The sequence below is a fragment of the Xylona heveae genome (assembly GCF_001619985.1).
Source record: "Xylona heveae TC161 unplaced genomic scaffold L228scaffold_4, whole genome shotgun sequence".
In the NCBI taxonomy this organism is placed as follows: Eukaryota; Fungi; Ascomycota; class Xylonomycetes; order Xylonales; family Xylonaceae; genus Xylona; species Xylona heveae.
The window spans coordinates 1,566,835-1,591,444 of NW_017264196.1; the positions used below are offsets into that span (position 1 = coordinate 1,566,835).

Consider the following 24,610-nt stretch of genomic DNA (forward strand, 5'->3'; position numbering starts at 1 on the left):
AATAATGTGTTGGTCAATAATCTGATAGTACCCATGTCAAGGGTCAAATCGACTCGAGGTGCAAAATTTGTGCCCTCGGCAGGGGCCAAGATAACATTTGACTGGTTGTACACATAAACCACAATCCACGCCGGCCCAAGCAGCACCCTTGGCAATTTTTGGAATTCTATTGTCCTATCTCCCATTCGAACAACAACAACCGACGGTTGATTTTGGACGAAGAAAAGCTTTCTTTTCCTCGCTTCCTTCTCCTCGGGCGGTTTTCGGCCACACACTCTCAAAAAAAGTAGGGTTTAACAGAGGGGCACGGATCCACGACCTAAGTTTAGGTGCAAGCTGCCGTGCCTCGTGCCAAACCCAAGGATTAGCCGGCATATTTAGGCCCAGGCGAGGGATCTTTGGGAAGGTATGACGCTGTTCATCGTGACTTTCCGGCCGTCAAGTCACAGGCTTGCCGGATAGTGCGCACACGGGAGCGAGGTGAGAGACACACCGCTTGCTTAGTTGCAGCTTGGAGTCCTTGTACCTCTCGGCTCGCTCCTCATATACGAGGTGTTTAAGTCCATACCGTTCCTTCGCACTTGTTACCTGAAACGCACCACTCGCTTTAGATCTAGCTCTAAGGGAGCTTGTCGCAGTTATTGCCGACACAAAAATTGCAGCATCGTGGTTGATAAGTCCCACAGGCAGAGATTGTAGCTTTTTCGTTTTTTTTGGGCAGGGTTTTTTATCGTCCGGTAGGTAATTAGACGACTCCGAAACAGATCCATCCTCGCTTCAGTCAATAGAACCTTTTAGATCTCGTGAATTAGCATCATGGCTTGACAAAATTAGAGTAACGAGCCTCTTTCGAGCTTATTTCACCGAACGCACCAGCCATATTAGGCACCTGTCAAGGTTGATCATCGACATATCTGGTAGGTAAGTACCTAAATTAATCCTATGACTTGACTTTCATTGGATTTGATACCACTCAGATGTTTCCTATTCGCCTCGTTACTGATTCTTCCCATGTTCATTTTTCTTTCCCCCCTGCCCGACGTCTCTCGGAGTAAACGATATGCGGGTAATTGTTGTAGTGCTAGATCAGTACTGGTCTGCAAAGAGGAGCACTTACAGAGCTTCCATCAATGACGTTCTGGAGTTTCACCATAACTACCTACATTCCTACATGGATTGAAACCAAGGATTTCACCGGCCACCGGACCAAGGCACACCAAAACGAGATAGCTCCGCAGTCATGCAATACAATGCAGTGCCGATGCCGGTTCTGCACGGTTGCCCGCTGGCCCGGCCAACCCCGGTGTGTCAGTTGTCAGGTACGCTCGACGCTGGCAGCTCGGGTGCTATTCTGGGAACCATGGTGTCATTACCGGCTTGACACTTAGCTGAACCGTTAAACTTAACACGATGAAAAAGAAAACCCGTCGCATCACCTCGTAACAATTAGGCTAAGTGAACGAAGCCCTGACTTTTTACTCAGCCGACGGAAAGGACCCACCAGAAACTCTGAACTCCAAGGTGCCAGGTCCTGAATCGCATGATGAGTAACAACGGTGGTCATATGAACAAGAACCGGTCGGTCTGAACGTTCCTGAAAAAGATCAGATGCTAAAATAGTAGCTGCTGGGTGTCCTGCAGAGTGGGACAGTAAACTGTCCTCGCTTCTTCGCAGTCTCAGCTATAACCATGGAGAAAGTGACCAATGCCACAATTGCCAAAAGGCAAGGTGCGTAAAGTTCCACCTGTGCGTTCTCTGACCTGCTATTTCTGCATGCTCTCATCCTTTGCCATCAATTATCAATAGATAATGCTGTGGTGAACCTTCTCCGTGATCAAACTCTTGTGTCTTCAAGTGAACACCATCTCACTCTTATGATCATTCTCTGACACGGTTATATTTAGCTAAGCGCAATTTGACATTGCTGATCTGATGCGTTCACCACGCCTCAAAGCAGACATTCTGTCATCATTCATAGCACCTCACAGAACCCTTACTTCCATCTGATTCTCACTCAATGCATCGTCGTGCTGGTCATAATCATCATCATCAAGTCATCATTGTTTATCGTCTTCACCTGGTTTCAAGCCTTCTGTTCCGTCATACTGTGGTAACTGCCATTGAGCTAATGGGTGCAATCCAGGCAGCACGTGCAGTTAGGCCTTGCCTTCTTGAGATATTTCTATTCCACTCAGCTGAGCCTTTTGTTCAGCATGCTGAGGACTGGGTTTTACCCAATTGAGCTCATCAAATCAAGCATCTCCGTCGCGCAAAAGGCGTGTGGATTCTCCTGTACCCCCACCACAGGTAAGATGAGAAGCTAGATACTTTGAGTTCTATCGGTAGGTCTTGTTTTGCTCCTATGTTATGCCGTTTCCGAGTACACGTGTGGCCCACTGCATGGCTATTCAACTCTTTTGACTGTCTGCTCAGCTTCATCAATTACAAATGCAATGGCATATACGCCTCTGAACGTGGGTCATAATGTTACATCTTTACACGTTCCTGGGCATTCAACCTCGATGCATTTGCTTTCCGCTGTATAAGATTGTTTGCAAAACTCGTCCACTCAGACATGACTGCTTTCTCCAAATAATTACTTGCTGCGATTTTTTCAAAAGAGATTTTATCGACACTGCTGAATACTTTGAAATCTAATTCTGCCACTGATCTCATGTCTCGGCATAGCATAGGGTGACCGAAGTATCAATTAAGAACGGTGATTCTAGGCACCCGTTCAAAAGGAGAGGCTATGATCAGCCACCTCTTATCACGAGAATGGACCTTATTACGAGGCTAGTCAGCCAATCGAGCTTCGACGATTCATGAATACGAGGTCCGTCATGCCAGCGCGCAGATCCACATTCGGTACTAACCACTCAGAATTCTCAGAAGCTACTCTGTATTTTGTCTATGTCGATGAATGCATCAAACACGCCCGTTTCTCCTGGCTCATCACATTCGACGCCAGCTCTTATCCACTTTTCCGGTCTCAATCAGGATAACATTCCTGGCCGGTGGTCCACTCAAGTGCCGTACGCCCATATCCGCTCGTCCACCAGCCGTGTTTCCAGCGGAGTCACAGCAGCTGCATCTTTACTCCGCCCGAGGATCGCCAGTGGGCCAGCTCGTTTCAAGTGCGCGGGGATTTATAGGACCAAAAGACCCTCAGCTGGCCTTGCTGGTAAGCCTTGACCGTTGGATTTTCAGTTCCACTTTCCAGGCTCAGGGTAAATCAAGCCATCTCAGGTACGCTTCAAGCGTAAGAGGCTTGGACCATTTGAGCCTCTAGTTTTGTCGATCATATTGTCGTTGTAACAGCTGATGCCCCTTCTTGGAATTGAAAAGAAAGGGACTCTAAGGGCACATGAGAATCAAAGTATAATTCAATGATTCCAATCCGAACCGTAAGTCCCTCAAAATATTACTGGAAATCAACTCGTAACCCCACAGCTCGCGTTATTCTTACCCTATCCAGCTTAGCCCTTTTTTTGCTGCCATTTCCTCATTACTCCATGAATCCATGCAAATGCAGCATAACTATCCTAGCCCGCTACAAACAGAGTTACACTGTTTTAACTTCACCAGGGAACCTCAACAAAAAAAAGCCCTCTAACAGACCACAGGAAAACGCCACAGATTCACATGCTCACGGTGCGGCAGTTCTCCAATGTCTTTACTCGGTCGTTGAGCGAAGCCGCAATAATCCGAATGGTAAACCACTCCAACGATTCAAGGCTCAAGCCCTGGCGATCCGCTGTCTCCCACCCGTATCCATCCAGAGCCAACACTCTCCTGATCTCAAATAAATTTGATCACTTTTTGCTTTTGAATTCAGTTGGCTCAGACACTACTTACGATCACATAGCTGTCTATGTGCACGAGCACGCTGCACAATTAAATTGATGGTTTCGATTTCTTCAACTTCTTACATTTTCTCTGGTGGTCTTGCGCTCTTATTTTTTTCAATTTTGAAATCTTTGATTGCCCGCTTGCAAGTTGCAATCACACTTGGTACTCCTATCTATTTATGACACGATTGAGGAGAAAGAAAAAAGAAAAAAGAGAGAAGTCGCCCAATATACACATGAAAAGCTAAGCTGGACTAGAACTATTTGCGAAAAAAACACAAAGGGCCCCAAATAGGAAGATAACAAATCATAAGATGGGGCCCTGGGCGAATCATCGTCCCCTCATGGTGTGTCGATCGTTCTCAATGAGACTTGAACGTTGAAGCTACCTACAGAATGTTTTGAAGCAACAAAGCACAAAGCACGCCCACAAAACAGGCAAAGGAGAAAAGTTGTCGAAGAGCGTAGGACAGCGGATACATTAAGCGGCATGCCAAAGAGTAAAGATAAAAGCAAAAGCAAAGTTGCAAACATACACCGTTCGAAAAAAGGACTATGTGCGTGCGTGTGTGTGTAAAAGTGTGACCATCACTTTATTTCCCCTTGTTTTCTTCGCGTTCCCGGTCCCCTTTCGCTGAAATGCAGAATTTTTTTCTCAAAATTGTCAATCAAATGTCGAGCAGATATTTTGAAATAGAAAAACGGAGGGGGTGTGGGAGTAGGACAGTTATCCGTGAGGTATGATCATATGAAAGGGGTAGTAGCGAGGAGAGAATACGGGACAGAGTTTGGACGAGAAAGGCAGGAGGGGGCAAAGAAAGGGTGTCATGCAGGAGAGAATAAGAAAAATTGATAGCAAAAAATGAAAAGAAATACAAAACAGTTCGCCGGCAATGAAATGGGTAACTACCTAACTACCTAACTACCTAAGCTATGATGTTATGAGAGAGTACCGTGGGAGAATATCAAAATTGAAAAGAAATAGTGACAAGATGAGTTCAATGGCTGGAATCAAAGGGGAAAAAAAAATTAGACGTTGATGACATCGTGTTGCTTGCAAGTTTCGGACAGAGGTCTAGAACAAAAAGGAAGCGTCTGTTTGGATTGAGCCGCTTACACTCCGTACAAGTTCTGTAGGATTTGGCGGTCAGACGGGGCCATATTGGAGCCGACAAAGGTGTCAAAGTCGGGTATCATTGAGCGGTACAGATCAAGAATCTATGCCACGACGAGGTTAGTTATATTAGACTCATTCAAGGCGACTGGAATTAGAACAAATTGGGGGTGGGAGGAAAAGTACAAACAAAGCATCACGAGCAAAAGCTTGGGAAAGACTTACAGCTTTGAAATGGTCGAAAAGCACCCCATCCTGCTGATGAACAGCGGGGTATCGGGCAATGACGGTGAAATATTTGATCAGATGCTGTTCAATAGCAGCAGCATTTAACGCAACTATCCGAGTGAATCCCCGGAAAGCATCTGCCTTTTCGTCCGTAAACTCGACCTTCTCCATCTGTTCGAGGAAAGGACCCACCAGCTCTGCAACATGCGGAGCTAGAGCTGGCGCCGACAGTATACCTAGACGACCAATCGCGATGGCAGCGTTCTCGACAAGAGAGTCGGGAAGTTCAGGATTGGTCATGATGGTGACGAGGCGTTCGTAGAGGATGTCGAGAAAGGGGCCCATGCCCTCGGGTCCGTATTTGGTCGCGACCTCTCCGCAGGACCAGCACGCATTGTTGAGCACAGCAAAGCTGGCGTCGACTTCATCAAAGCTGATCTTGTCCAAGTCAAGCTGCCCGCTGAGAATGGGAAGAATGGTAGCCAGGAACGGCTCAAGCTCAGGGAAGACATATATCGCGCAGTCGCCCAGCAGGGCATATCCGGATTGCCGTACCTCGTTTGCCGGGTCGTCCAAAGCGTAAGCGAGGAGCTGGAAGAGATTTGGTTTAGACGTTTTCACCAGCTCGAGACCATCTGCATCATCCAGAGCCTGGATGATAGAGCTGAGCAAGTCGAGACTTGTGATAAGGAAATCCTTGTCTGGTAGGTCTACACCTTCGTGGCCGTTGCCGGCCGCCATGACATACTCTTCGAGAGTTGTGTGGACAACTTTTATGCACCGCGTAAAAATAGGGCCCGAAAATGGTGCAAAAGCCTTGCCCAAGGCAATCGCGACATAAGAGAGACACTCAAGCAGAGGGAAGAGTTCTCTCGATTGATCAGTGACGCGGTTCCAGCGATCAATCAGTGCCGGCATGAGTAAGTCTACTAACCCCGGCGCGGCCAAGCCAGGCCCAATGTGCTCAGCAAGCGTCTGTACACAATCATACAGGATGAACATATTCCTGTCCTTATACTTGCCAAAGCACCGGATGAACTGTTGGATAATGGGCTGACAGTAAGGGGTCAGTTGGCTTTTAGCCTTTTCTTCGAGACTTGCAAATGCTGAGGCTCCTGCTTCTTGCACGCGTTTGTTGTTGTCAAGCATCTTGTGCAGCAATCCTACCATCATCGGTTCGAAGAATTGTGCTTTCTCGGCGGGGTCCTTGAGGTGGGATGCCCAAGCCGAATAACGTCCAAGTGTCCAGCAAGTGATTTGTCTGACCACGGGTTCTTGATCATTCAAGAGAGAAATCAGATAGGGAACAAGGTCGGGCAGATGTGGCTTTACAGCTGACATGCAGCCCTCCGCGACAGCTCCCAACGCAAGAACCGCTGCTTCGCGTCTAGGCCACTCAGCGTGTTGCAGATTCTCCTTGAGGTAAGGCAACGTGATCTCAAAGACCGGACGATGGAAGACAGAGGCAAGGACATCCAAAGCCGCAGCAGAGCACTTGCGGAGGTTCCACTGGTCCTCCGGATCACCGCCGTCATCGTCGTCATCGTCATCGTCGTCGATTTCTCCCTCGCTCAAATCGTCTTCATCAAGTGCGTCGCCAGAAGCATCCGCGCCTGAGCCATCTGCCTTCGTCGGCGCATTTCTTGCTAGTTTTGTCTTCGCAAACTGGGGTTTAATATCCTCTTCCCGATCTTCTTCCTCAGCATCATCACCTTCGCCACCAAGTCGTATTATATCATCTTCACTGTATACCATGCACTCTAGGAGTACAGGTACGATCAAGGCGAGATGTCGACCTAAATCTGCCGCCAGCGCCTCATGCTCTCCGACGCACAACCAAAATTCGGCTGCATCCAGCGCAAGATCCGAATCCTCTATTATACGCTGTTGTGAGACCGTGTACTCAATTAGGCCATCCATATGGGGCTTCAGCTTGTCTGGTCGAACATCAACCAAGAGGACAAAGGCTCGACAAACGTTCCTGCGAACTTCGGCGCTAGTATCATGAGCCAGCTGGAAGAGCTGGAGTAGAAAAGCATCGATAACCACCAATAATGCCTGCGGCTTATGCGGGATGAAGATGTTGATACATGAGAGCGCCTGGCCTCGAACGCGTGCAGATGCGTGCGTCGTAAATTCGAGCAGTTTCGGGATCAAAAAGTTCAGAGGTCGTTCGCCCTGGTAATCCTTGTCGAGTGCTCGCGCGTTATCTTCGCATATCTTGTATAATGCGCTCATGGCTCCCTCCTGTGTCTCAAGAGAAGTACTTCCGCTGTCGTTACTGACAAGTGCCATCAATTGCGGGAGCAGCTGGGGCCAGCCAAGAATTCCTCCTTGACGGACAAGTTCTGTGACAACGTTACCCGACAGACTTCTTATTTGCGCATTTGGGTCTTCCAGGGCAAGCAATATGCATGAGCGAATGTATGCTCTACTGGGCTCGGCGATCTGGTCGTAAGAGAACCGAACGTTGTTCTTCAGCATAATTGCAGCGGTGCTCTTTATGAGCTGTGCCTCTTTTATCGTAATCTTTAGAGCAGCCGGTACGTCCGTTTGGGCGACAAGATATGTGAGGTAATTGTTGATATCGGGAGACTCCTTGGCTTGGGCCAACATCTACAAAAAAAAAAAAGCGCCGTCAGTTTGAACCATTACTCTTTCAGAAAAGGAAGGTTGCAGAATGTCTTTGGGAGCAACAGAAGCAGCCCCCATGCTAAGACATCTGCGATATTGGATAGAACACTCACCGATGCTGCATGCTTGAAGACGGTCTGGTTTTGGACGTTTAGGGAATCCCGTAAAAATCCAGCGAGCTGCACTAGCTGCTCCTCCTGAGGTTGCCACGCCATTGTGGTTTTTGCTCAGCTAAGCCAGAAGATTTCAGGCTTGAATGTAAGGTTATCGCAATGCGCAGGATATAGTAATCGATTGAATCCCGTAAGGTGAAGACAAAAAAGATTGTGGGTGTGGGAAATAGTCGTTTGTTTCTAGAACGTAAAACGGCCTTCAGGGTCCAACATTGATCAGTCATGTGTCCTCATGAGATAGCGCAGTCGCAAAGATTGCCCTGCACATGCAGACTTACCTAAAGTAATATGCGCGGACTGTTGCGAGAGAAACAGAGCGGACTTCATGCGGCGAGACAAGAAAGCCTTTCCTAGTAAGCTTGGGTCTATCGAACTTCAGAGACAACAAAAGTATATCAACGAAGCGTAGGTTCCAAACAAGCCAACCAGCACACTCTCCAGACTTGCTGTTCAAAAAGACTGTCAAATAGATGACTGCTTGGGAAATGACCAGTAACAATAGAAAAAAAAGTCCCCGCGCACGTCCAGACTTGCGCGACGCGACCCCGGTAGGACAAGCGATAGAATTGTTGAAACTAAGCGGGACGAGAGAGGTGGATCCCCACGCAGCCTGACGCAGGGTGCGGTTCACAAAGAGTGAATATAAAAATTTAGAATAAGAATAATCTTTAATATTAAAGATCAATGTTCTCCCAGAGAACTGTGTGCCCTAGTTGTTTCGACACCGAAGCGGGAGGGGGAAGGTGTTGAAAAAGACACAGTCAACAGTGGACGGATCGCAAGAAGTTGCAGTTTAGATTTTTGGGGGGGGGGGGCGGAAGCCCGACGGACGGAGGGACAGGCTGGAGCAGCCGCCGATGTGGGATGAAAAGGTTCGATTTCGGTTAAAACGAGATGTACCATGGACACTAAAATGCCGTGGAAAGTGACTTTTCGGGGGAGGCGAGAAACGAGTGAAGTATTAGGTCTAGGTAGGTAGGTAGGTATTACTCCGTATATGGAGCCGCGGTCGTTGCGTAGGCGGAGAGAGCAGCAGCAGCACTACTCCAGACTTGGACTGACAAAAAGGTGACGGAATCCTTTCGTCGATCCCACGACTATCAGTGCTATTCTCTGCCAATTTGGACCCCCAAGGAATAGAAATTAGATGCATGTCTATTGTAAAGCTATTGATGAGATGACGACGAACGGGTACCTGCTACTATCACACCAGGTATGAGTATACCAGACTGGGTGTCTCGTAGATACCTGATACTGACTTGTCCTTATCACACATGATGATACCAAGGGTCGTGCTTCTTCTCTGTATCATCATTCCCTCATGTCTCCTGCACCTTGCTGCATGTCAAACCTGACGCTCGATGTCAGCTGCAGAACTCATCATGAAGACTACAACTTCTCTGCCTGATAGGTTGATCAGGTGATCAAGGATCTGTAGAATTGTAGCTCAACCTTCCCCAAGGATGTGTGCATTTGGTCATTTGTTTGCTTGGTGCATGCCACGTCCGGCTAGCACGCCCATTGGAGATGGGTTTCCTAACTGGCATGTTGATGCATGCCTGTTGCTTGCGTAAAGCCAGCTTTCCAGTGTAATTCTTGGTCCCGTTCAATCTCGAATTTTGAATATCTGATCTTTACTTAATTCATCTTATTATGAGTTTGGCCGCACAAAACCATCATCTTGCTTTGTGATGATACTGCCACTACTGCCAAAAGGTCCGTGGATCCAACTGAGCATCGTCTATTAGCCTTTCACGAGTTTACAGACTTCCAAATGGTATGACACACTCATCACTCAGCTACGGTCAGATAATGGAACCCCAGATCTAAAGGCGGCCTGGTCGACGGAAATATCGCAAATGGGTTCCTAAATGCAACATGATTCCCTTATCGAAATCATGTATCATGTACTTGAAACACCAATGACACCAGCGCGAGAGAGAGAGAGCAGGAACGGTAGTACAGAGGCTGCCCATTTACACAGTCTGTTGACTGCAATCTTCAACTCTTCCGTGACAGGGATTGTGCAGACAATGCAAATGTTATATCACACAATATGTTCAAAGATATCGATCAACGGGCACAGACCGCGTTCAAAGGTTACACATGCTGCATCGGGTTGCGAGACCCGGTCGCAGCATGCGCTGGGCCGTTTCTGTCTTGCATCCGAGTTGCAGGCTCGCCTTTCCCTGGAATTTCACACTACCAAATTACAGGGAGCAAGGCGTATTGTCTCCGAGCTGATCAGGCAGAGAGATGGTGCATTGGTAGGACGTCACCGTCTGATGCCAATGAGATGCGAAAGAGCCGGTAAGACGTGTAAATCCCAAAAGAGCAGAGAAAGATGGCAAGGTTAATAATCTCCTAAACACTGTATAGGCAATATAGGCAATCCATTAAACCACCAATGTGCAAATACTGGTAAAGAAAAACCGCATAGTGGACCCCTAGCTTCCGGTCAAGATAAAGAAATAAACTGGAATAAGCTGCTATATTTTTATCGTTCTCTGAAGGAAAATCTCATGCCATTTAATGCGATGTTAAATAAAAATCCAAGCAGGGGCGTTGTAAAAGCACGGCAAAGTATAGAACGAAAACTGTAGTGGACCTGCAAAGCACTTTGAAAGCGAAAACTCAGCCCGATGGATACTTGTTATTAGATGTGAAATGCCTATTTCCTTAATCTCGTAGTTTGCTATGTCAGCATGTCCGCCAGCGGGCCAAGCTCTGAGCAGGTTGCAAACGTCTAATCGCTATAATAATGTGAATGAAGAAGGCTGGGATTGTGATAGCATAGGACAGTCGTGTACGGGAGGAGAAAAAATGAAACAAGAGGAGCGGGGAAACGGCAGCCAAAAACCAATCAACTGCTGCTTCATGACTCGACTGGTAGACTAATTTGCTCGAAACCATTGGTCTTTTCTTGTGGAGGGCTTGCAACGGCGTCAAGCGGGGCGGCATGAAGAGCTGGCTTCTTGTGTTTGCCCATCGTTCCGGCGATTCGGGCTTCGATAGCAGACTTGACCCAGGCAGCGACTTCTTGATCTGCGACCTCTAACTCAGGTGGTTGGCTAGAAGTTGCTGTCCCGTCCGCAGTGTGTTCGTCTTCTTCAGAGATGGTCGCGGGCTTCACAAGCGGTGCAAGCCAAGCGTGGCGAAGAAGCATTGCATACGTAGGACGCAATTTTGGGATCTTGTTGAGACAGCCGCGAACAAAATCTCGGGCAGCCTCGGAAAATTCACCCTGTGGCAGATCTGGCGGGTCGCCATCGACAATGGCCTGTGATTGTGAGCAAACTGTGCCGTTCGAGCAGAGTGGCAGTGCACTTACACTAAGCTGGCTAAAGATATTATTATAGGTTTCGGGAGGGTATGGGTATCTGCCAAGGGCGCATTCGATAATTGTCAAGCCCAAGCTCCAGATGTCGCTCTGAACGCTATACGTGCCACCGCCAGGATTGGCGCCGGCTTGGGCAACGCCTCCACCAGCTATTCTTTCTGGTGCCATGTAACTTTGACAGCCAATATTTGTCTTTGCAATACTGGCAACTAAGTTGCCACTCACGCCAAAATCGCATATTTTTATCTGTCCCCGAGTATTGACCAGGATATTTGTTGGCTTAACATCGCGATGAATAATGTTATGCTCGTCCTTGAGCGCCTTCAAGCCCATCAACGTGGCCAAGGTAATCTTCCGCAAGACATTCTCTGGAACGCCGTCGCCATACAGCTTATCAATGGAGCCTCCGTCCATGAATTCCATGCAAATGTAAACAGCTCCTTCCTGGAAAAAGGCCCCGTAAAAGTCAATGATAAAGGGCGAAATGCACCGATGGAGGATGTCTAGTTCCATAATGATTGCGGCAAAGCGGGCTTCGTCCAGCTCCAGTCGCATTTCCTTCATGGCCATGACAATACCCGTTGTGCCTCTTTGGCCAATGGGCGCCCCTTGCGCCACCGGGCTCTCCTGATCGCCGTTTTTATCTCCATCGGTGGTCGACGGACCCGGGAATGATGCTGTCGCCTTGTTGCCATTGAGACCGAGACCGGGCCGTCTCATCTGTGGCCGGGAATGTCGCACTTTGTAAACGGTGCCATAGTTTCCCTTCCCTAGCTCTTCCAAGGTATCGACTTCGTCCAGCGAAATGTTAAAACTGTTGCCCCCTGTAAAGTCAATACCTTTTCCATGAATAACTGCCTTTCCTGCAAAGTTCAATGTGCCGGATTTGGTATCTACAATCTCCGAAAACTTATTGAAAAGCGACCCAGTTGGATCTGCTGCCGCCTTGACCGGGTTTGCTTCCGCCCCAGGTTTCTCGCTGACACCGTTATTGATTGCGCCGATATCCAATTTAGGTTTTCCAAGAGGACCAGCTGCAGGTGATGTCCCCGGGAGACCCCCAGGCAACGCCATGCCCCGCCGGGCTCCCAGCGAAGGCTTGGGGTTTCTCTTGGCAGCATTTGTCACAGCTGGAGCTGAGGTCCAGTTCGGGGCCTGGGGCCTGTGTGGCGGGAACTTCAAACTCGGGGCGCCAGGAAAGGCACCAGCAGGAATGCCAGCGGCTGCTGGGCTTGGTGGGGTCCTTCCTCCGACTACTGGTCCTCCAATTGGGGGTGTCCCTGCCGAAGGCGGGCCGGATGGCGTCGAGGGCGCCATTCTCGGTCTCGATAGTTGAAATTGCCTCATCCTCTCCTCGATATCTTGTCTAAGGCTTGCTCCTGTACTAGACGTGGCAGGCTGTGCAGGGAGACCCGGCCGGCGGGCAGCGCTGAGTTGTCCGAGCGGAGTCGATGAGGCAGTCATGCTTGATGTTGGAGGGGCTTCAGACGAGGTACGTGAAGACTGCAGTCGAGGAGGGTGAGCAGAAGAGGTAGGGGAAGGAACATTTTTCGAGCCAGACGCGTTGTCGGCCGGCAGTGTGGTTTCAGAGGAAGAGGTGGCGGGCTCTTGAACCAGCTCGGGTTGGCTCTGAGAGGAATCCATGGCTGACATGATTCAATCACCATGCGGGCGTGGACTCTGTGCTCTGCTCAGCGGAGGTAGTCCTACGAGTGTCAACACGAGAGAGAAGCTTTCCAAATCAAAAACAATAGTGCGAAATTGAGGTTGGACTGGAGGAAACGGAGAGAGGATGTGGGTGTGTGTGGCGGTGCTGTGGTTTTGTAGTATAGTAACCTTTTCTGTCAATTACCGCTGGTCGGAGGCGGGCGGCATAAAAGGGGACATCGCTTGCAGAAGCGAACGTGAGAAATGGAAAACTGAGTGCAAAAAAGCTTCCAGGGAAGGATGGGAAAGTAATGATGACCTAAGGTAAATTCGATCCAGAGGCCAAAGCCTAATAACCTTGGCTCAGCACCACCCTGACGTGGGGCCTCCGCGCAAAGAGACCCACCTGCCAGATACTCGGAGGATGGAATCGAGTAGTAAAAATGGAAGCAACCGGAGGAAGTGACTATCGTACGTCTGGTCGATATCCCCGCATTGTTGAAAGAATCAAGCAGAATTCAACGGCGCTCGCTGGTTATTTCTACTCATAAGAACAAGCTGTCATCCTTCTCATTTGACAGCCCTGATTGGCAGGTCTCTCAGACAATAATACAGCTGGAGGTAATGACCTTGCAGGTACAGTAACGCATGTACAGTAACTACCAATGTGCTGCCCACTTGATATCTCCCAGCGCGGGGCACCGTTATTTCCTCCTGTCCCGCTTAAAGGCTCTGATTTACCCCCACAATGTACCTACTTTTACTTGGTCTAAAGGGCAACGGGCTGTGACCTTGGGCAACAAGCAAAACCTTGATTTTTCCGGCTTGGTCGCTTCGCGGCCGCGTCGGCACGGTCTGTCTCAGTAGTGCATGTACCAGACAAACAGCGCTCACCTTTCATTACCATATGAGCAACAAGTGGACATGCTTGATTACGGTATATTGCCATGGCTTGCATCAAGAATCTGATGCAAACCGTTCTGCTCTGAATATTTTATTCGTCGGGAAACGTTTTTGTATTTCCATGCAAAATTTTCTGGGCAGGTACGGTCAAAGGCTACCAATCAAGGTAAGCACTTACTGGTACCCTTGTAGAATTGACGCAACCTTGCGTGGGACGGATGATTGCGTCACTCCCTGTTTCATCCTCTGATGTAGGACTTTCTGATGCGAAACACAAGAAAAGATCGTCCCCTCCATCAGACGCGACTGACTGGATACCCTTCAAAATGGTATTGTACACTTGGTCAAGTTTTGCTCCACGGGTAGTGCAAGTGCATTCAGTATGAGAATCCAGGCGTCATGCTCTGGTGATCGTGGATCTTTTGCCCACAAGCTAAGGTAGGTGACAAGCTCATAAAATGATCAAACACATCTTCCGTACAGCATTTTCTCAGGGAGGTACCTTAAATACCCTATTCTTGAAATGCACAATGCCGTAGTGCTCATAACTCAAGCCCGTGACCACGAGCCAGCTATAGCGCTATTGGCCAATAGTCTCTTTGCCAGAAAGTGAAGTATATCTGAGGAGGTCCTATCTTTCATTTACATTCTTAAGCCATGTCAGCCTTTTCAAGCCACCGACGATATTTTGCGACAGGTCGACATCAGGTACTCGGTACTCGACGATCACGCTATAGAGGAACCAGACTTGGAAGTACTCCGTACTCCCCCATTTGTTGTCTACCCTCCGCCGGTGAGCTTGGGGAGCAGAAACAGGAAAGCCTCTCAACGGCTAAGCCACATCGCATCATCTGCCCAGCCGCCCAATTAATTAGCCGAGTCGTCAATTTACTGCAGTTACGTCGGGTTGGCAACGTGCCCAATCCCAGTCAAGCAGCAGCAATCTGACCTGGTAAAACTTTGGCTACTAGGCTGCATGCGCTCGCTGACATGTTCAAGAACAACTTCGCCTTTTTGATCAATCTCATCAGGCTCTGTTTCTTGAAATCAAATTCATCATGAGTTTCCCGCAGCTACTTCACCTGCTGAAGGTCTAGCTCGTCGTCGGTGCCAAACGAGAACAATTGATTTCTGTGTTCTCTATCTATCAACGGAGCGCTTGGACCAGCTATTTTATCTTCCTCCAATCGGGGCGCTAGTCTCATCCACGCCCTATCCCGTCGTGTATCTGCGTAGCAAGTCCATTGATCAACAGGCACAGCAAGCCCAGCATTCTCAATAAACGCAATCCTTTGAGGGATCCTTTGAGGGATATGATGCGTCTCTTCACAAATCCAACATCTTTTCGGCTTGCAAATAGCCTGGCAGCCAGGGCAGCGGAGCAACAACATGCCGCCACTGCAATGAATGTGTTCAGAAGAGCCATGGAAACTCGCGCCTCTCACCCGGCCTTTGGCCATCTCGTACTGCTCGTCTTCGAAGCGGTCTTGGAAGTCGTATGCGTGAGCGCGCCAGGATATATCATTGCTCGCCAAGGCATGTTCGATGCCGAAATGCAGAAATTCGTCGCCCATCTCAACGTCCAGCTCTTCACACCTTGCCTCAGTATGTCTCTGACACTATTTTGATTCGTTCAGCAAACTAACGGCTTTAGTTTTCACTAAACTGGCATCTCAATTAACAGCAGAGAAGCTCGCGGAACTTGCTGTTATCCCTGTCATCTTCATCGTCCAGACATTTGTCTCTTATTTTTGTTCAGTTGTAATTTCTAAAGTTTTCCGTTTCAAGAAACAGCCAAGAAATTTTGTCATTGCCATGGGAGTAAGTAGCTCAATATATTCTGCGACGTTTCAGGCTAATATGAGGTTGTTAGGTCTTTGGTAACTCAAATTCATTGCCAATATCTCTCGTGCTCTCCTTATCTAAGACGATCAGCGGTTTACATTGGGATAAGATCCCTGGCGATAATGATGATGAGGTGGCTGCACGGGGCATTCTTTACCTCCTCATCTTTCAGCAATTGGGTCAATTGGTAAGGTGGAGCTGGGGCTATCATGTTCTCTTGGCTCCGCCTCACACATACAAGGAAGATGATCAGCATACCATGTCGCAAATCGAACGGGGACGCTATCGAGATGATCCCGAAGAGGAGGACGAAGAAGATCTTTTGGGGGAGGAGCCTTCTGGTGAAGACGCTAGGACTTCAGTGGCGTCTGGTCCTCAAACTAATGGTCATGCTCAAGCCATTGATACTCATTCCGTCACAACCAAGCCTGCCTCAAACCATACATCAGGCGCCAACGGCGTGAAATACAGCAATGGAGAACAAACAGATACAACAAGGCCGCCTGCTTTGCTTCCGACGCCTGCAAACGGTAACATCGGCATTGGCCTGGAATCCGAGGGCGACATTACTTCTTTTCCGCATATTACATCCAGATACCCTGAATTACAAGATGAAGTGCCTCCAGGAATCAAGGGTTATCTTGTTCGAGTTCTGAGAACGCTAAAGAGCGCCTTCTCAACCTTGTCCTCGCGTCTTTCCACGGCATCAAGAAATGTCTTCCATGATCTGCCGAGACCAGTTCAGAAGGGTTTGGCCAAATCAACGGCTGGTCTTCGCCGTTTTCTATACGGACTTTGGGAATTCATGAACCCCCCGCTCTGGGCTATGCTGATTGCCATCATTGTTGCTTCGGTGCCTTCCCTGCAAAGTCTATTCTTCAGCGACGGTACTTTCATCAAAAATTCGGTCACGAGTGCCGTCAGCCAAAGCGGAGGTGTTGCCGTGCCTTTAATTTTGGTTGTTCTAGGAGCAAACTTAGCACGCAACACCCTGCCAGATGAGTCCCATCGCACCATTGAGCATGATAAAGAAGAGACCAAGCTTCTCATTGCGTCGCTCCTCAGCCGCATGCTCTTGCCGACCGTTATCATGGCTCCATTGCTGGCGCTGGCGGCCAAATTCGTGCCGGTCAGTATCTTGGATGATCCTATTTTCGTTATCGTATGCTTTCTCCTCACTGGAGCACCCAGTGCTCTACAACTCGCCCAAATTTGCCAAATCAACGGGGTCTACGAAGGAGTGATGTCTCGTCTGCTTTTCCAGAGCTACGTCATTTGGTACGTAACCGTATTTGTACTGCATCCGGCATTTCTCTTGCTAATATTTCCCCAGGATTCTTCCGTCCACGCTTATTCTGGTCATGCTAGCATTGGAGGTCGTCGAGTGGGCTGCTTGATCTACTGAAAGCATCCCTACAAGACCGTACCTTAGCATCTAACTAACTTTCTGTTGTCGCTCATGTTAAAATTGAAATGCATAGACTGGGTAGAAGCTTGGAGTCTGGTGTTGAGAACGATTGGGAACATTCGGATAATCTCATTTCGTGGCTTGTCTCTCCTTCTCTCTCCTTTTTATCCTACGATTCATGTACGATATGATGTTCGTAAAATTGCTCAAACCGAGTTCACTTTACTCAGCTGCCAATATTATCATAAAATTGTGAGAGAAAAAGAAGTAAAACTTCCGTTTGGACCAGCAAAATTTGTAGCTTTTGAATGTAGATTCTCTCTCAGCACCAGCAGTGGCTGAGCCTGGCTCGTTTGCCGGCTTAAGCAATCAAGCGTGACGTTTGGCAACGCCATGGCGAATCTTGAGTTGTGCTGTGCACCCTCAGCCGCACAGCAATCTATGAATACCAGGGGATGAGATCATCCTGGTGAGAGACTGGGAAAACACGTTAAATTTTGCTGCATTAAGAGTTCTTGACCGACAGTGCAAGTCGTGAGAACTAATGCAAGAGTGGGTTACGAGTAGATGAATATCATCAACGAACACATGTCATCGGCTTCCGCACAAAATCCGCAGAGCAATATCGGAAAGATAAGGGGCCTCTCGCAAAGCGTCCTCGCTATGAGCGCAAATCAGGCCCAGCAGGGCAGGTGATCGCAACAACCCTGTACCGGCGACGCTCCGAACTTTTTAGGCTTAGCGCCATTCTGCCTTGGAGCGAGGGAGACAACTGTGTCAGTACAAACTACTTGCCTACACCCTCAAGGATTATTGGATAAAATGTGCTGGTTCATGTGAACGCGATAACAAACGACCTGCTTTCTCTAACCCTTGAATCAGTTTCAATCTTCAACCTTTTGGAATACAGAACTTCGTCTGGAATATGCGCATTTTCTTGTAGACGTCTGAAATCTCGCCATCTCCACGTTTTATCTCGCCTTGACATTCTCGCACGTGCGCCTTTGAGAAAGCAGAGGGTTCACATCCACGAGAAGGGTCTTGGAAATCGCTCTGGCCTCCCGACTGATAGAAAAACGCCTCGACCTACTATGTCTTCATTCTTGCCGGATGCTTTTCAAACGCAGTCCCCTGAACCCACTGCAGAATCAGAGACAGGCCAGCTGTCCGGTTCTGGTTCCAGCAAATGTGAGTAAATAAAAGCGAGTGAAAGCTTTTTGTGCAACCTCGTTTTGCCACTGCCAACTATAGCAGTTTTAATACACGCGTCTGTTTAAATTGAGGTTTGGGGATGTTTTTTTCCTTTTTACAGTACCTATCGACAGCGCAGAAGATTACTATTCTTGCACGCTGTTTCTGGTATATGGCGCTCTTCATTTTCAACATACATTGTATGAAATGATTACGGGGCATCTTATCCCCAGAAACGCGTGGTATATCACTGTTATGCGATGTCAAATACTGAGAGCGTTTATCGTTTCCCATTGATTACCAGGTCGCGAAAGACGTCAACTGACTCTTCAATCACAGTTGTCTCATTAGCAGAGCCACAGAGCTCTTCTACATCTTCCTTCCCTGTTTTAAGCATTAGCGGAGAAAGTGGAGATAGTCATTCAAACCTACGTCTGCCTAAGCAGCATGCCGCAAAAGTGGCCAAACGTCTCACTGGAAGACAACCAGTGGAGGGATCAACCCCTTCTATTCGTTCATTCGCCAGCCAGAGCAGCATAGGCTCTAATTCTAGGCTCGAACAGAATCGTGCCGTGAAAGACGAAAATGAGACAGACAAAAGCAAAGATGAATCATACACGTCTCGGCATCAAAACAGCCTTCTTTCGCAGGTTTTTAAATGGCTGGAAGCAGAAAAGGTCAAGAGGGCGTCACGACGGTCGAAAAATGATGCTAGCCGACTGCCGGAATCCGATTCTAAGAGTGCACATGACGATAAGAATGCCACTGAAGCTCTAGCAACCTTTGAAGAAGAAGATGATATGAAATCATTAGAAGAACTTGAGCGCATCCTCGAGGAGAATATGGTTATTGGAGACAAGTTAAGCCACCATGCTCCACACCGCAGACTCAAAAGTCGGCCTTCTTCGCTTTTCAAAAATCGGCGCACCTCAACAGGGGCTTCATCAGATACGGACTTCTATGACGGTGACATTCTTGTCCCAAGCTGTGACACTGTTTTGGATAATTCCAAAACATTGGCTTACTCGGGCGGCGAACGGAACTCTGACCTAGGCCCTGAAAACTCTAGGAAAAGAATCACGAAAGAGAAAGAAGCGTGGCTAGAGTTCAAGGGCGAAATTCTTCGCCTTGCTCACACGCTTCGATTGAAAGGGTGGAGATCGGTTCCTCTCGATCACGGCGGCGAGTTAGAGGTAGAGCGTCTAAGTGGTGCTCTTACGAACGCAGTTTATGTTGTGTCTCCTCCTCTAAGGATTCAGACCGAGTCGCTGGGTGCTTATGGTGATGCAAGTGCACGACCGTACAGAAAGCAACCGGCGTAGGTCAAACGTCTGACGTATTCTGTGGATGCTCTAGCTAACATCGAACAGGAAGCTGCTTCTGCGTATATATGGGCCTCAGGCAGACCATTTGATCGATCGACAAAATGAACTTCAAATTCTGCGTCGGCTCGCGCGGAAAAAAATCGGGCCACGTCTCCTTGGCACCTTTACGAATGGTCGATTCGAAGAATATTTTCGCGCCCGCACATTGGGACCGCGCGATCTCCGTGACCCGGAGACATCAAAGCAAATTGCGAAACGAATGCGAGAGTTGCATGATGGGATCGATCTTCTTTATGATGAGCGCGCGTCTGGGCCATTCGTTTGGCGAAATTGGGACAAGTGGGTGGAAAGATGTGGACAGATAGTCACGTGGGTGGATGAGCAAGTCCTGGCTGGAAAGAATACTTCTATCAAATCAGCAATGAAGGGTCTGGTGTGCGGCGTCACTTGGCCACAATTTTGCGAAGTCGTCGGTCGATATAGGCGATGGCTCGATGGACAGTATGGTGGCCCCGAGGCATTGAAACAGCGTCTTGTCTTTGCGCATAACGATGTAAGCAGGCACACTTGGAGCAATATGGTTTCGGGTTTTGGCTAAAGATTAACAGACACAATACGGAAACATTCTCCGCTTAGAGCCAGGTGATGAGTCGCCGCTCTTACTGCCAGCTAATAAGCACAAGCAACTCGTTGTGATTGACTTTGAATATGCTTCGGCTAATGTACCTGCACTAGAGTTTGCAAACCATTTCGTAAGTGTAATCAATTTACCGTATTCAATGGATCCTAACGATCAAAATCAATAGACGGAGTGGTGCTACAACTATCACGACCACGAAAAGCCATATGCATGCAATACAGCGGCATACCCGACACCCGAAGAGCAAAGCCGCTTCATCAAGTCCTATTTGCTCCATCGCCCTCAATTTCCCTCTCAGAATTCGGCGACGCCAACTATGGTGCCTGCGTCAGGCCCGTCAAGTACCATCTCATCATTCATGCTTGATAGTCGTGGCCCGCCTCTTCAGCTAATTGAAGAAGAAGATACTCGACAGAAGGCCATCGAAGAGGAGACTAAACAATTGATGAAGGAGGTACGCCTTTGGCGCGTTGCCAATTCTGCGCAGTGGGTATCGTGGGGTATCGTACAGGCGAAGCTGCCAGAAGCCTTTGAGCCAAAAGCAGAGTCTCCCTCAGACACTCGCTCCCAGGCCTCCAGGACTGCGACTGAAACCCTTTGTGGTGAAAACCCTGAGGGATTGGTTTCGCAGGCATTGAGAAATGATATAGCGCTGACGGCTGAGCTCAGGGAAGAGGATGATGAGTTTGATTACCTAGCATATGCCCAGGAGAGAGCTCAGTTGTTCTGGGGCGACGTATTAGCCTTGGGCGTGATCAAGGAGGATGAGCTTCCTGTCGAGCTAGTGCAGCAGATCAAGAGTCTCTCTTACTGATTTTCATCCAATCCCAACCAGAAAAGAAATCGCGAAAGACATCAATACCCTCAAAGCGTGCATCGTAAGCCGTCATCTATGCGATCAATTTTTTGGCGATTCGTCATACGTTTTTCTCTTTGAGCGCTCGAACACTGTCAATTGAGAGACGGACTTACTATTGAATTTCTTTCGTCCTTTCAATTCCAGACCTCACGTTTAATCCTTGCATTGTACTTTATTTTTTTTCGCGATCATTTCGTCATGAGACTTGGTTTTGTCAAAGCAGGAATTATTTATGGTCTGGCTTTCGGAATCATCTCATTGGGTGTTAGCCCTAATCGTTTCTAATAGCAGTCGGCTCTGTTTGCATAACGTTTTGGCGCATAACGCAGCGGAACACATCTACTTTTGCATTTGTTCGGTCGATACTCCAAAAACAGCACCCGGGCTTATGTTTAATGCGGCATATTGTGTGGCGAGCAATCGTTAAATATTACACGCAAATATCTATCAACATACTTAATCCAGAGTGTCCCGTTAATAGTTAAACTTCAACGTGCGTTCCTCAGACTCAGGGCAATGGATTTGCTAGGCTGCCCCCGAGAGCTCTAAAGTTCTGCCTGTAAGACTTTTGCTTAGATTTTCCCTTGGCGTTTACGCCCGTGATAGGATGGTCTCGTTCCCAGTCCTCGTCCGCTTTAAAAGCATTTGCTGCAGCATCTAGATCATAATTTGATTGCTTCAAATATAGTACCGCAATATCATAACTAGTAAAAGTGATGAGTTATTCCAGCTCTTTTCTAAATTTGAAATATTATGCCTTAGGAAGACTTACTCAGTGATCTTGCAAGCAATCATTAGCCGCCGAATCTTTCCTTTGCGGGTTTCCTCTTCTTCTCCTTCTAAGGGCCGTGGACTAAGGCTCACACCCCCTTTATAAAATTCACCTGGTATCAGGATGGTTCGTCGAGCTGCGAGCAAGTGATCTGCAAAAAGACCGTTGGATCTCCTAAGAGCATGTTGAGGAACACCATATCGGAGTGATAAGGAGGCGATGCTGTCATGCTCAGGATCTACAAAGTGCAAAACATCTTCCGACGACCGCGCTGTGAGGGCTGCATTCTTTCCACCAAAATGTACCTCTTCTGAATTTAGAGAAGAATAAGTGGGAAGCTCATCATAGCCTTGATGACTCTCAGCTGGAGGCGAGTAAGCTGGGGGATCCCTCAGTCCACCTTGAGGTAAAGGAGTAGGGGTAGTCGAGATCTGGCAAAAAGGACCTAAACCGTAATTTAATATCACAGAATTGCGACGCGCTTAATAACCTAGGAGCAGGCATACAATAAGTCGCGAACCGTGTATTATTCTGTTTAATTGGTTAGTTTTTTGCAGATTGCCCAGTAGCCTCTCCGGGTTTTAAGAGTCTGTCGCCTACGTATACACAGTCTGAACATATCACGCGCCCGCAACAAGATAGCCTTCTGTCACGAGAGTAATGCTTTTCAGTGTTCTTATCGAAAGGACGTGAGGGGGAGAGTACAGTGGCACAGGTGCAACATGCCTCGGTCATAATGACTCTGCAAGAAAACGTATATATTAATAAAGGTGACAAGCTGTCTAATCCAATATAAATATAAAAAATGACAACTGATGTGAGTGTTGATATATTTAATTAAACTACATAGCATCTGTTTCTCAACCCGCCTCTCAAACCAACAACTTAATGACGCTATAGAGTCGTCGTCCTTGCGCGGCGCCCCTATCATCACGTGTCGATAAGGGTTTTCCAGCCCTAACAAATTTACGCGTATGTCAGCCGGCCCACTAGGGTCACAGTACCCCAACCACCAAAATTCGCGTGAAGATCGACCTACCTCCGCCCAGCCTTCCGGTTCGACTCGAACGACACTGCAAATTACGAGGTGCGTACCCAAAAAGTTCCCCTCAATGCGTCGAGTGCCCTTCAGATAGTCAGGGAGAGCAATCTTCCGCCGAAAGTACCTTAAAAGACGATTGGTCTTGAGGCTACTCCGGCGGTCGATACGCTTCTTTCCCTTTGCGCAACAATGAGCTGAAGAACCCTCTTCGCTGAAGGGCACTCTCACGCTCATGGCTTCTGAAGGCTAATATATCGATCAATGAATAGATACCTCATATCCGTCCGAAAGATTTGAGAATCTCCGTCCTCCAAAACCGTCAAGATGGTCAAGACCAGTGTTCTCAACGATGCGCTTAACGCCATCAACAACGCCGAGAAGGCCGGCAAGCGCCAGGTCCTGATCCGCCCCAGCTCCAAGGTCATTGTCAAGTTCCTGAGCGTCATGCAGCGCCACGGTACGTGAATGGATTCACTGTTTGTTGGAGATCAGCAATATCTTTTCCTGTTTTTCCTTTTACCTTTCCCTTCGGGCTGATAACTAGGCAATGGTCTCAATTTTTATAAACTCCACGACCTTTGTCTTTTAAGTGTCCGATAGATCATGTTTTGCGAGGATCTTACACGTTCTCTGAATTTTTTTATTTTTCCATGAAGTACAACGTTTAATTCATCGCAACATACTAATACCTTTATCTTTTAGGCTACATTGGCGAGTTCGAGGAGGTCGACGACCACCGCAACGGCAAGATTGTCATCCAGCTCAACGGCCGGTATGTTTTTACTTCTATTGGAGTTTGAGACTCGAGATCCAGGAAACAAGGCTAATCAATCCCTCCCAACAGTATCAACAAGACTGGTGTCATCTCTCCCCGCTACAACGTCCGCCTCGCTGAGCTCGAGAAGTGGGTTGTCAAGCTGCTCCCCTCTCGTCAGTTCGGTTACATCGTCCTGACCACCTCTGCCGGTATCATGGACCATGAGGAGGCTCGTCGCAAGCACGTTGCTGGCAAGATCATCGGTTTCTTCTACTAGACGGTTTCATTAGATTCCCTCTCTAACGGCTAGACTACCCTGTCTGTCAGACCACGGAGGATGTCGTCTTCGAGTACCACCGGTTAGGTGACAAAAGGATGTTAGCACGGAAGGCGTCGTTGAAATTAAAAGCAAAAAGTTTTTTCTTTTTGAACAATAGATACCCTTTGTGAAACGTGTGATGATACAGTTACGAGCCTTGTGTTGAGATGATCTTGCTTGAGCCCGCTAAATACCCCGTAAATTGTCTCTTGTGAATCCATCCCCCAGCCCCCTTAGTACAAAAAACTCCTCCTAGTCCTCGTAAGCGTAAATGTCTCGGGTGCGTCCCAATCTCTTCAGAAATTTTCTGTCCTTTCAAACCCGAAACCTCATGACAGACAAAAATCGAGGAGAATTGCATTCAAGAAAACAGGGAGAAAGCATATACATGTACTTACCATTTACCCGCTATAATCGTTTGCGGTTGAGCGAGTACAGCTCTTTTGAACGTCTGTACTGTTGCCACTAGCAGTACTGCGACTGGGCTTGTAATGTGAGTATGCTTCTACTTGATATAATTAGGCAGCAGGGAACACGCTTTCATGCAATAAGCAATGACAC

At 48.0% G+C, this 24,610-nt stretch overlaps 7 protein-coding genes across 7 annotated transcripts; 4 read left to right on the forward strand and 3 right to left on the reverse strand.

Annotated features, from left to right (window-relative positions):
* Nucleotides 1-4,965: 4,965 nt before the first annotated feature.
* Nucleotides 4,966-8,043, reverse strand: L228DRAFT_252985 (ARM repeat-containing protein; the record flags this gene model as incomplete). The annotated part of the gene is made up of 3 exons (XM_018333721.1): nucleotides 4,966-5,070; nucleotides 5,192-7,810; nucleotides 7,942-8,043. 3 exons carry the CDS (start codon nucleotides 8,041-8,043, stop codon nucleotides 4,966-4,968), a joined length of 2,826 nt encoding a protein of 941 aa, XP_018189195.1.
* A 1,470-nt stretch (nucleotides 8,044-9,513) lies between these two features.
* Nucleotides 9,514-10,740, forward strand: L228DRAFT_121700 (hypothetical protein). The gene is made up of 2 exons (XM_018329000.1): nucleotides 9,514-10,311; nucleotides 10,381-10,740. The coding sequence occupies exons 1-2, from the start codon at nucleotides 9,873-9,875 to the stop codon at nucleotides 10,602-10,604; spliced, it is 663 nt and encodes a 220-aa protein (XP_018189196.1). The 5' UTR covers nucleotides 9,514-9,872; the 3' UTR covers nucleotides 10,605-10,740.
* L228DRAFT_246470 (kinase-like protein) lies at nucleotides 10,433-13,246 on the reverse strand. The gene is made up of 2 exons (XM_018332422.1): nucleotides 11,333-13,246; nucleotides 10,433-11,281 (listed from the first exon to the last, which is right to left on the reverse strand). The coding sequence occupies exons 1-2, from the start codon at nucleotides 12,992-12,994 to the stop codon at nucleotides 10,877-10,879; spliced, it is 2,067 nt and encodes a 688-aa protein (XP_018189197.1). The 5' UTR covers nucleotides 12,995-13,246; the 3' UTR covers nucleotides 10,433-10,876.
* A 1,645-nt stretch (nucleotides 13,247-14,891) lies between these two features.
* On the forward strand, nucleotides 14,892-17,379 carry L228DRAFT_246472 (auxin efflux carrier). Its single transcript, XM_018332423.1, has 4 exons — nucleotides 14,892-15,496; nucleotides 15,546-15,712; nucleotides 15,765-17,014; nucleotides 17,070-17,379. The coding sequence occupies exons 1-4, from the start codon at nucleotides 15,208-15,210 to the stop codon at nucleotides 17,131-17,133; spliced, it is 1,770 nt and encodes a 589-aa protein (XP_018189198.1). The 5' UTR covers nucleotides 14,892-15,207; the 3' UTR covers nucleotides 17,134-17,379.
* Nucleotides 17,380-18,235: 856 nt separating this feature from the next.
* Nucleotides 18,236-21,114, forward strand: L228DRAFT_267623 (kinase-like protein; the record flags this gene model as incomplete). Its single annotated transcript, XM_018335006.1, has 5 exons — nucleotides 18,236-18,332; nucleotides 18,675-19,653; nucleotides 19,706-20,213; nucleotides 20,269-20,412; nucleotides 20,467-21,114. The coding sequence occupies 5 exons, from the start codon at nucleotides 18,236-18,238 to the stop codon at nucleotides 21,112-21,114; spliced, it is 2,376 nt and encodes a 791-aa protein (XP_018189199.1).
* A 444-nt stretch (nucleotides 21,115-21,558) lies between these two features.
* Nucleotides 21,559-22,775, reverse strand: L228DRAFT_260432 (hypothetical protein). The gene is made up of 4 exons (XM_018334260.1): nucleotides 22,532-22,775; nucleotides 22,438-22,462; nucleotides 21,932-22,376; nucleotides 21,559-21,863 (listed from the first exon to the last, which is right to left on the reverse strand). The coding sequence occupies exons 1-4, from the start codon at nucleotides 22,664-22,666 to the stop codon at nucleotides 21,668-21,670; spliced, it is 801 nt and encodes a 266-aa protein (XP_018189200.1). The 5' UTR covers nucleotides 22,667-22,775; the 3' UTR covers nucleotides 21,559-21,667.
* Nucleotides 22,776-22,944: 169 nt separating this feature from the next.
* L228DRAFT_282346 (putative 40S ribosomal protein S22) lies at nucleotides 22,945-24,278 on the forward strand. The gene is made up of 3 exons (XM_018335989.1): nucleotides 22,945-23,430; nucleotides 23,676-23,745; nucleotides 23,818-24,278. Exons 1-3 carry the CDS (start codon nucleotides 23,298-23,300, stop codon nucleotides 24,005-24,007), a joined length of 393 nt encoding a protein of 130 aa, XP_018189201.1. The 5' UTR covers nucleotides 22,945-23,297; the 3' UTR covers nucleotides 24,008-24,278.
* Nucleotides 24,279-24,610: the final 332 nt, after the last annotated feature.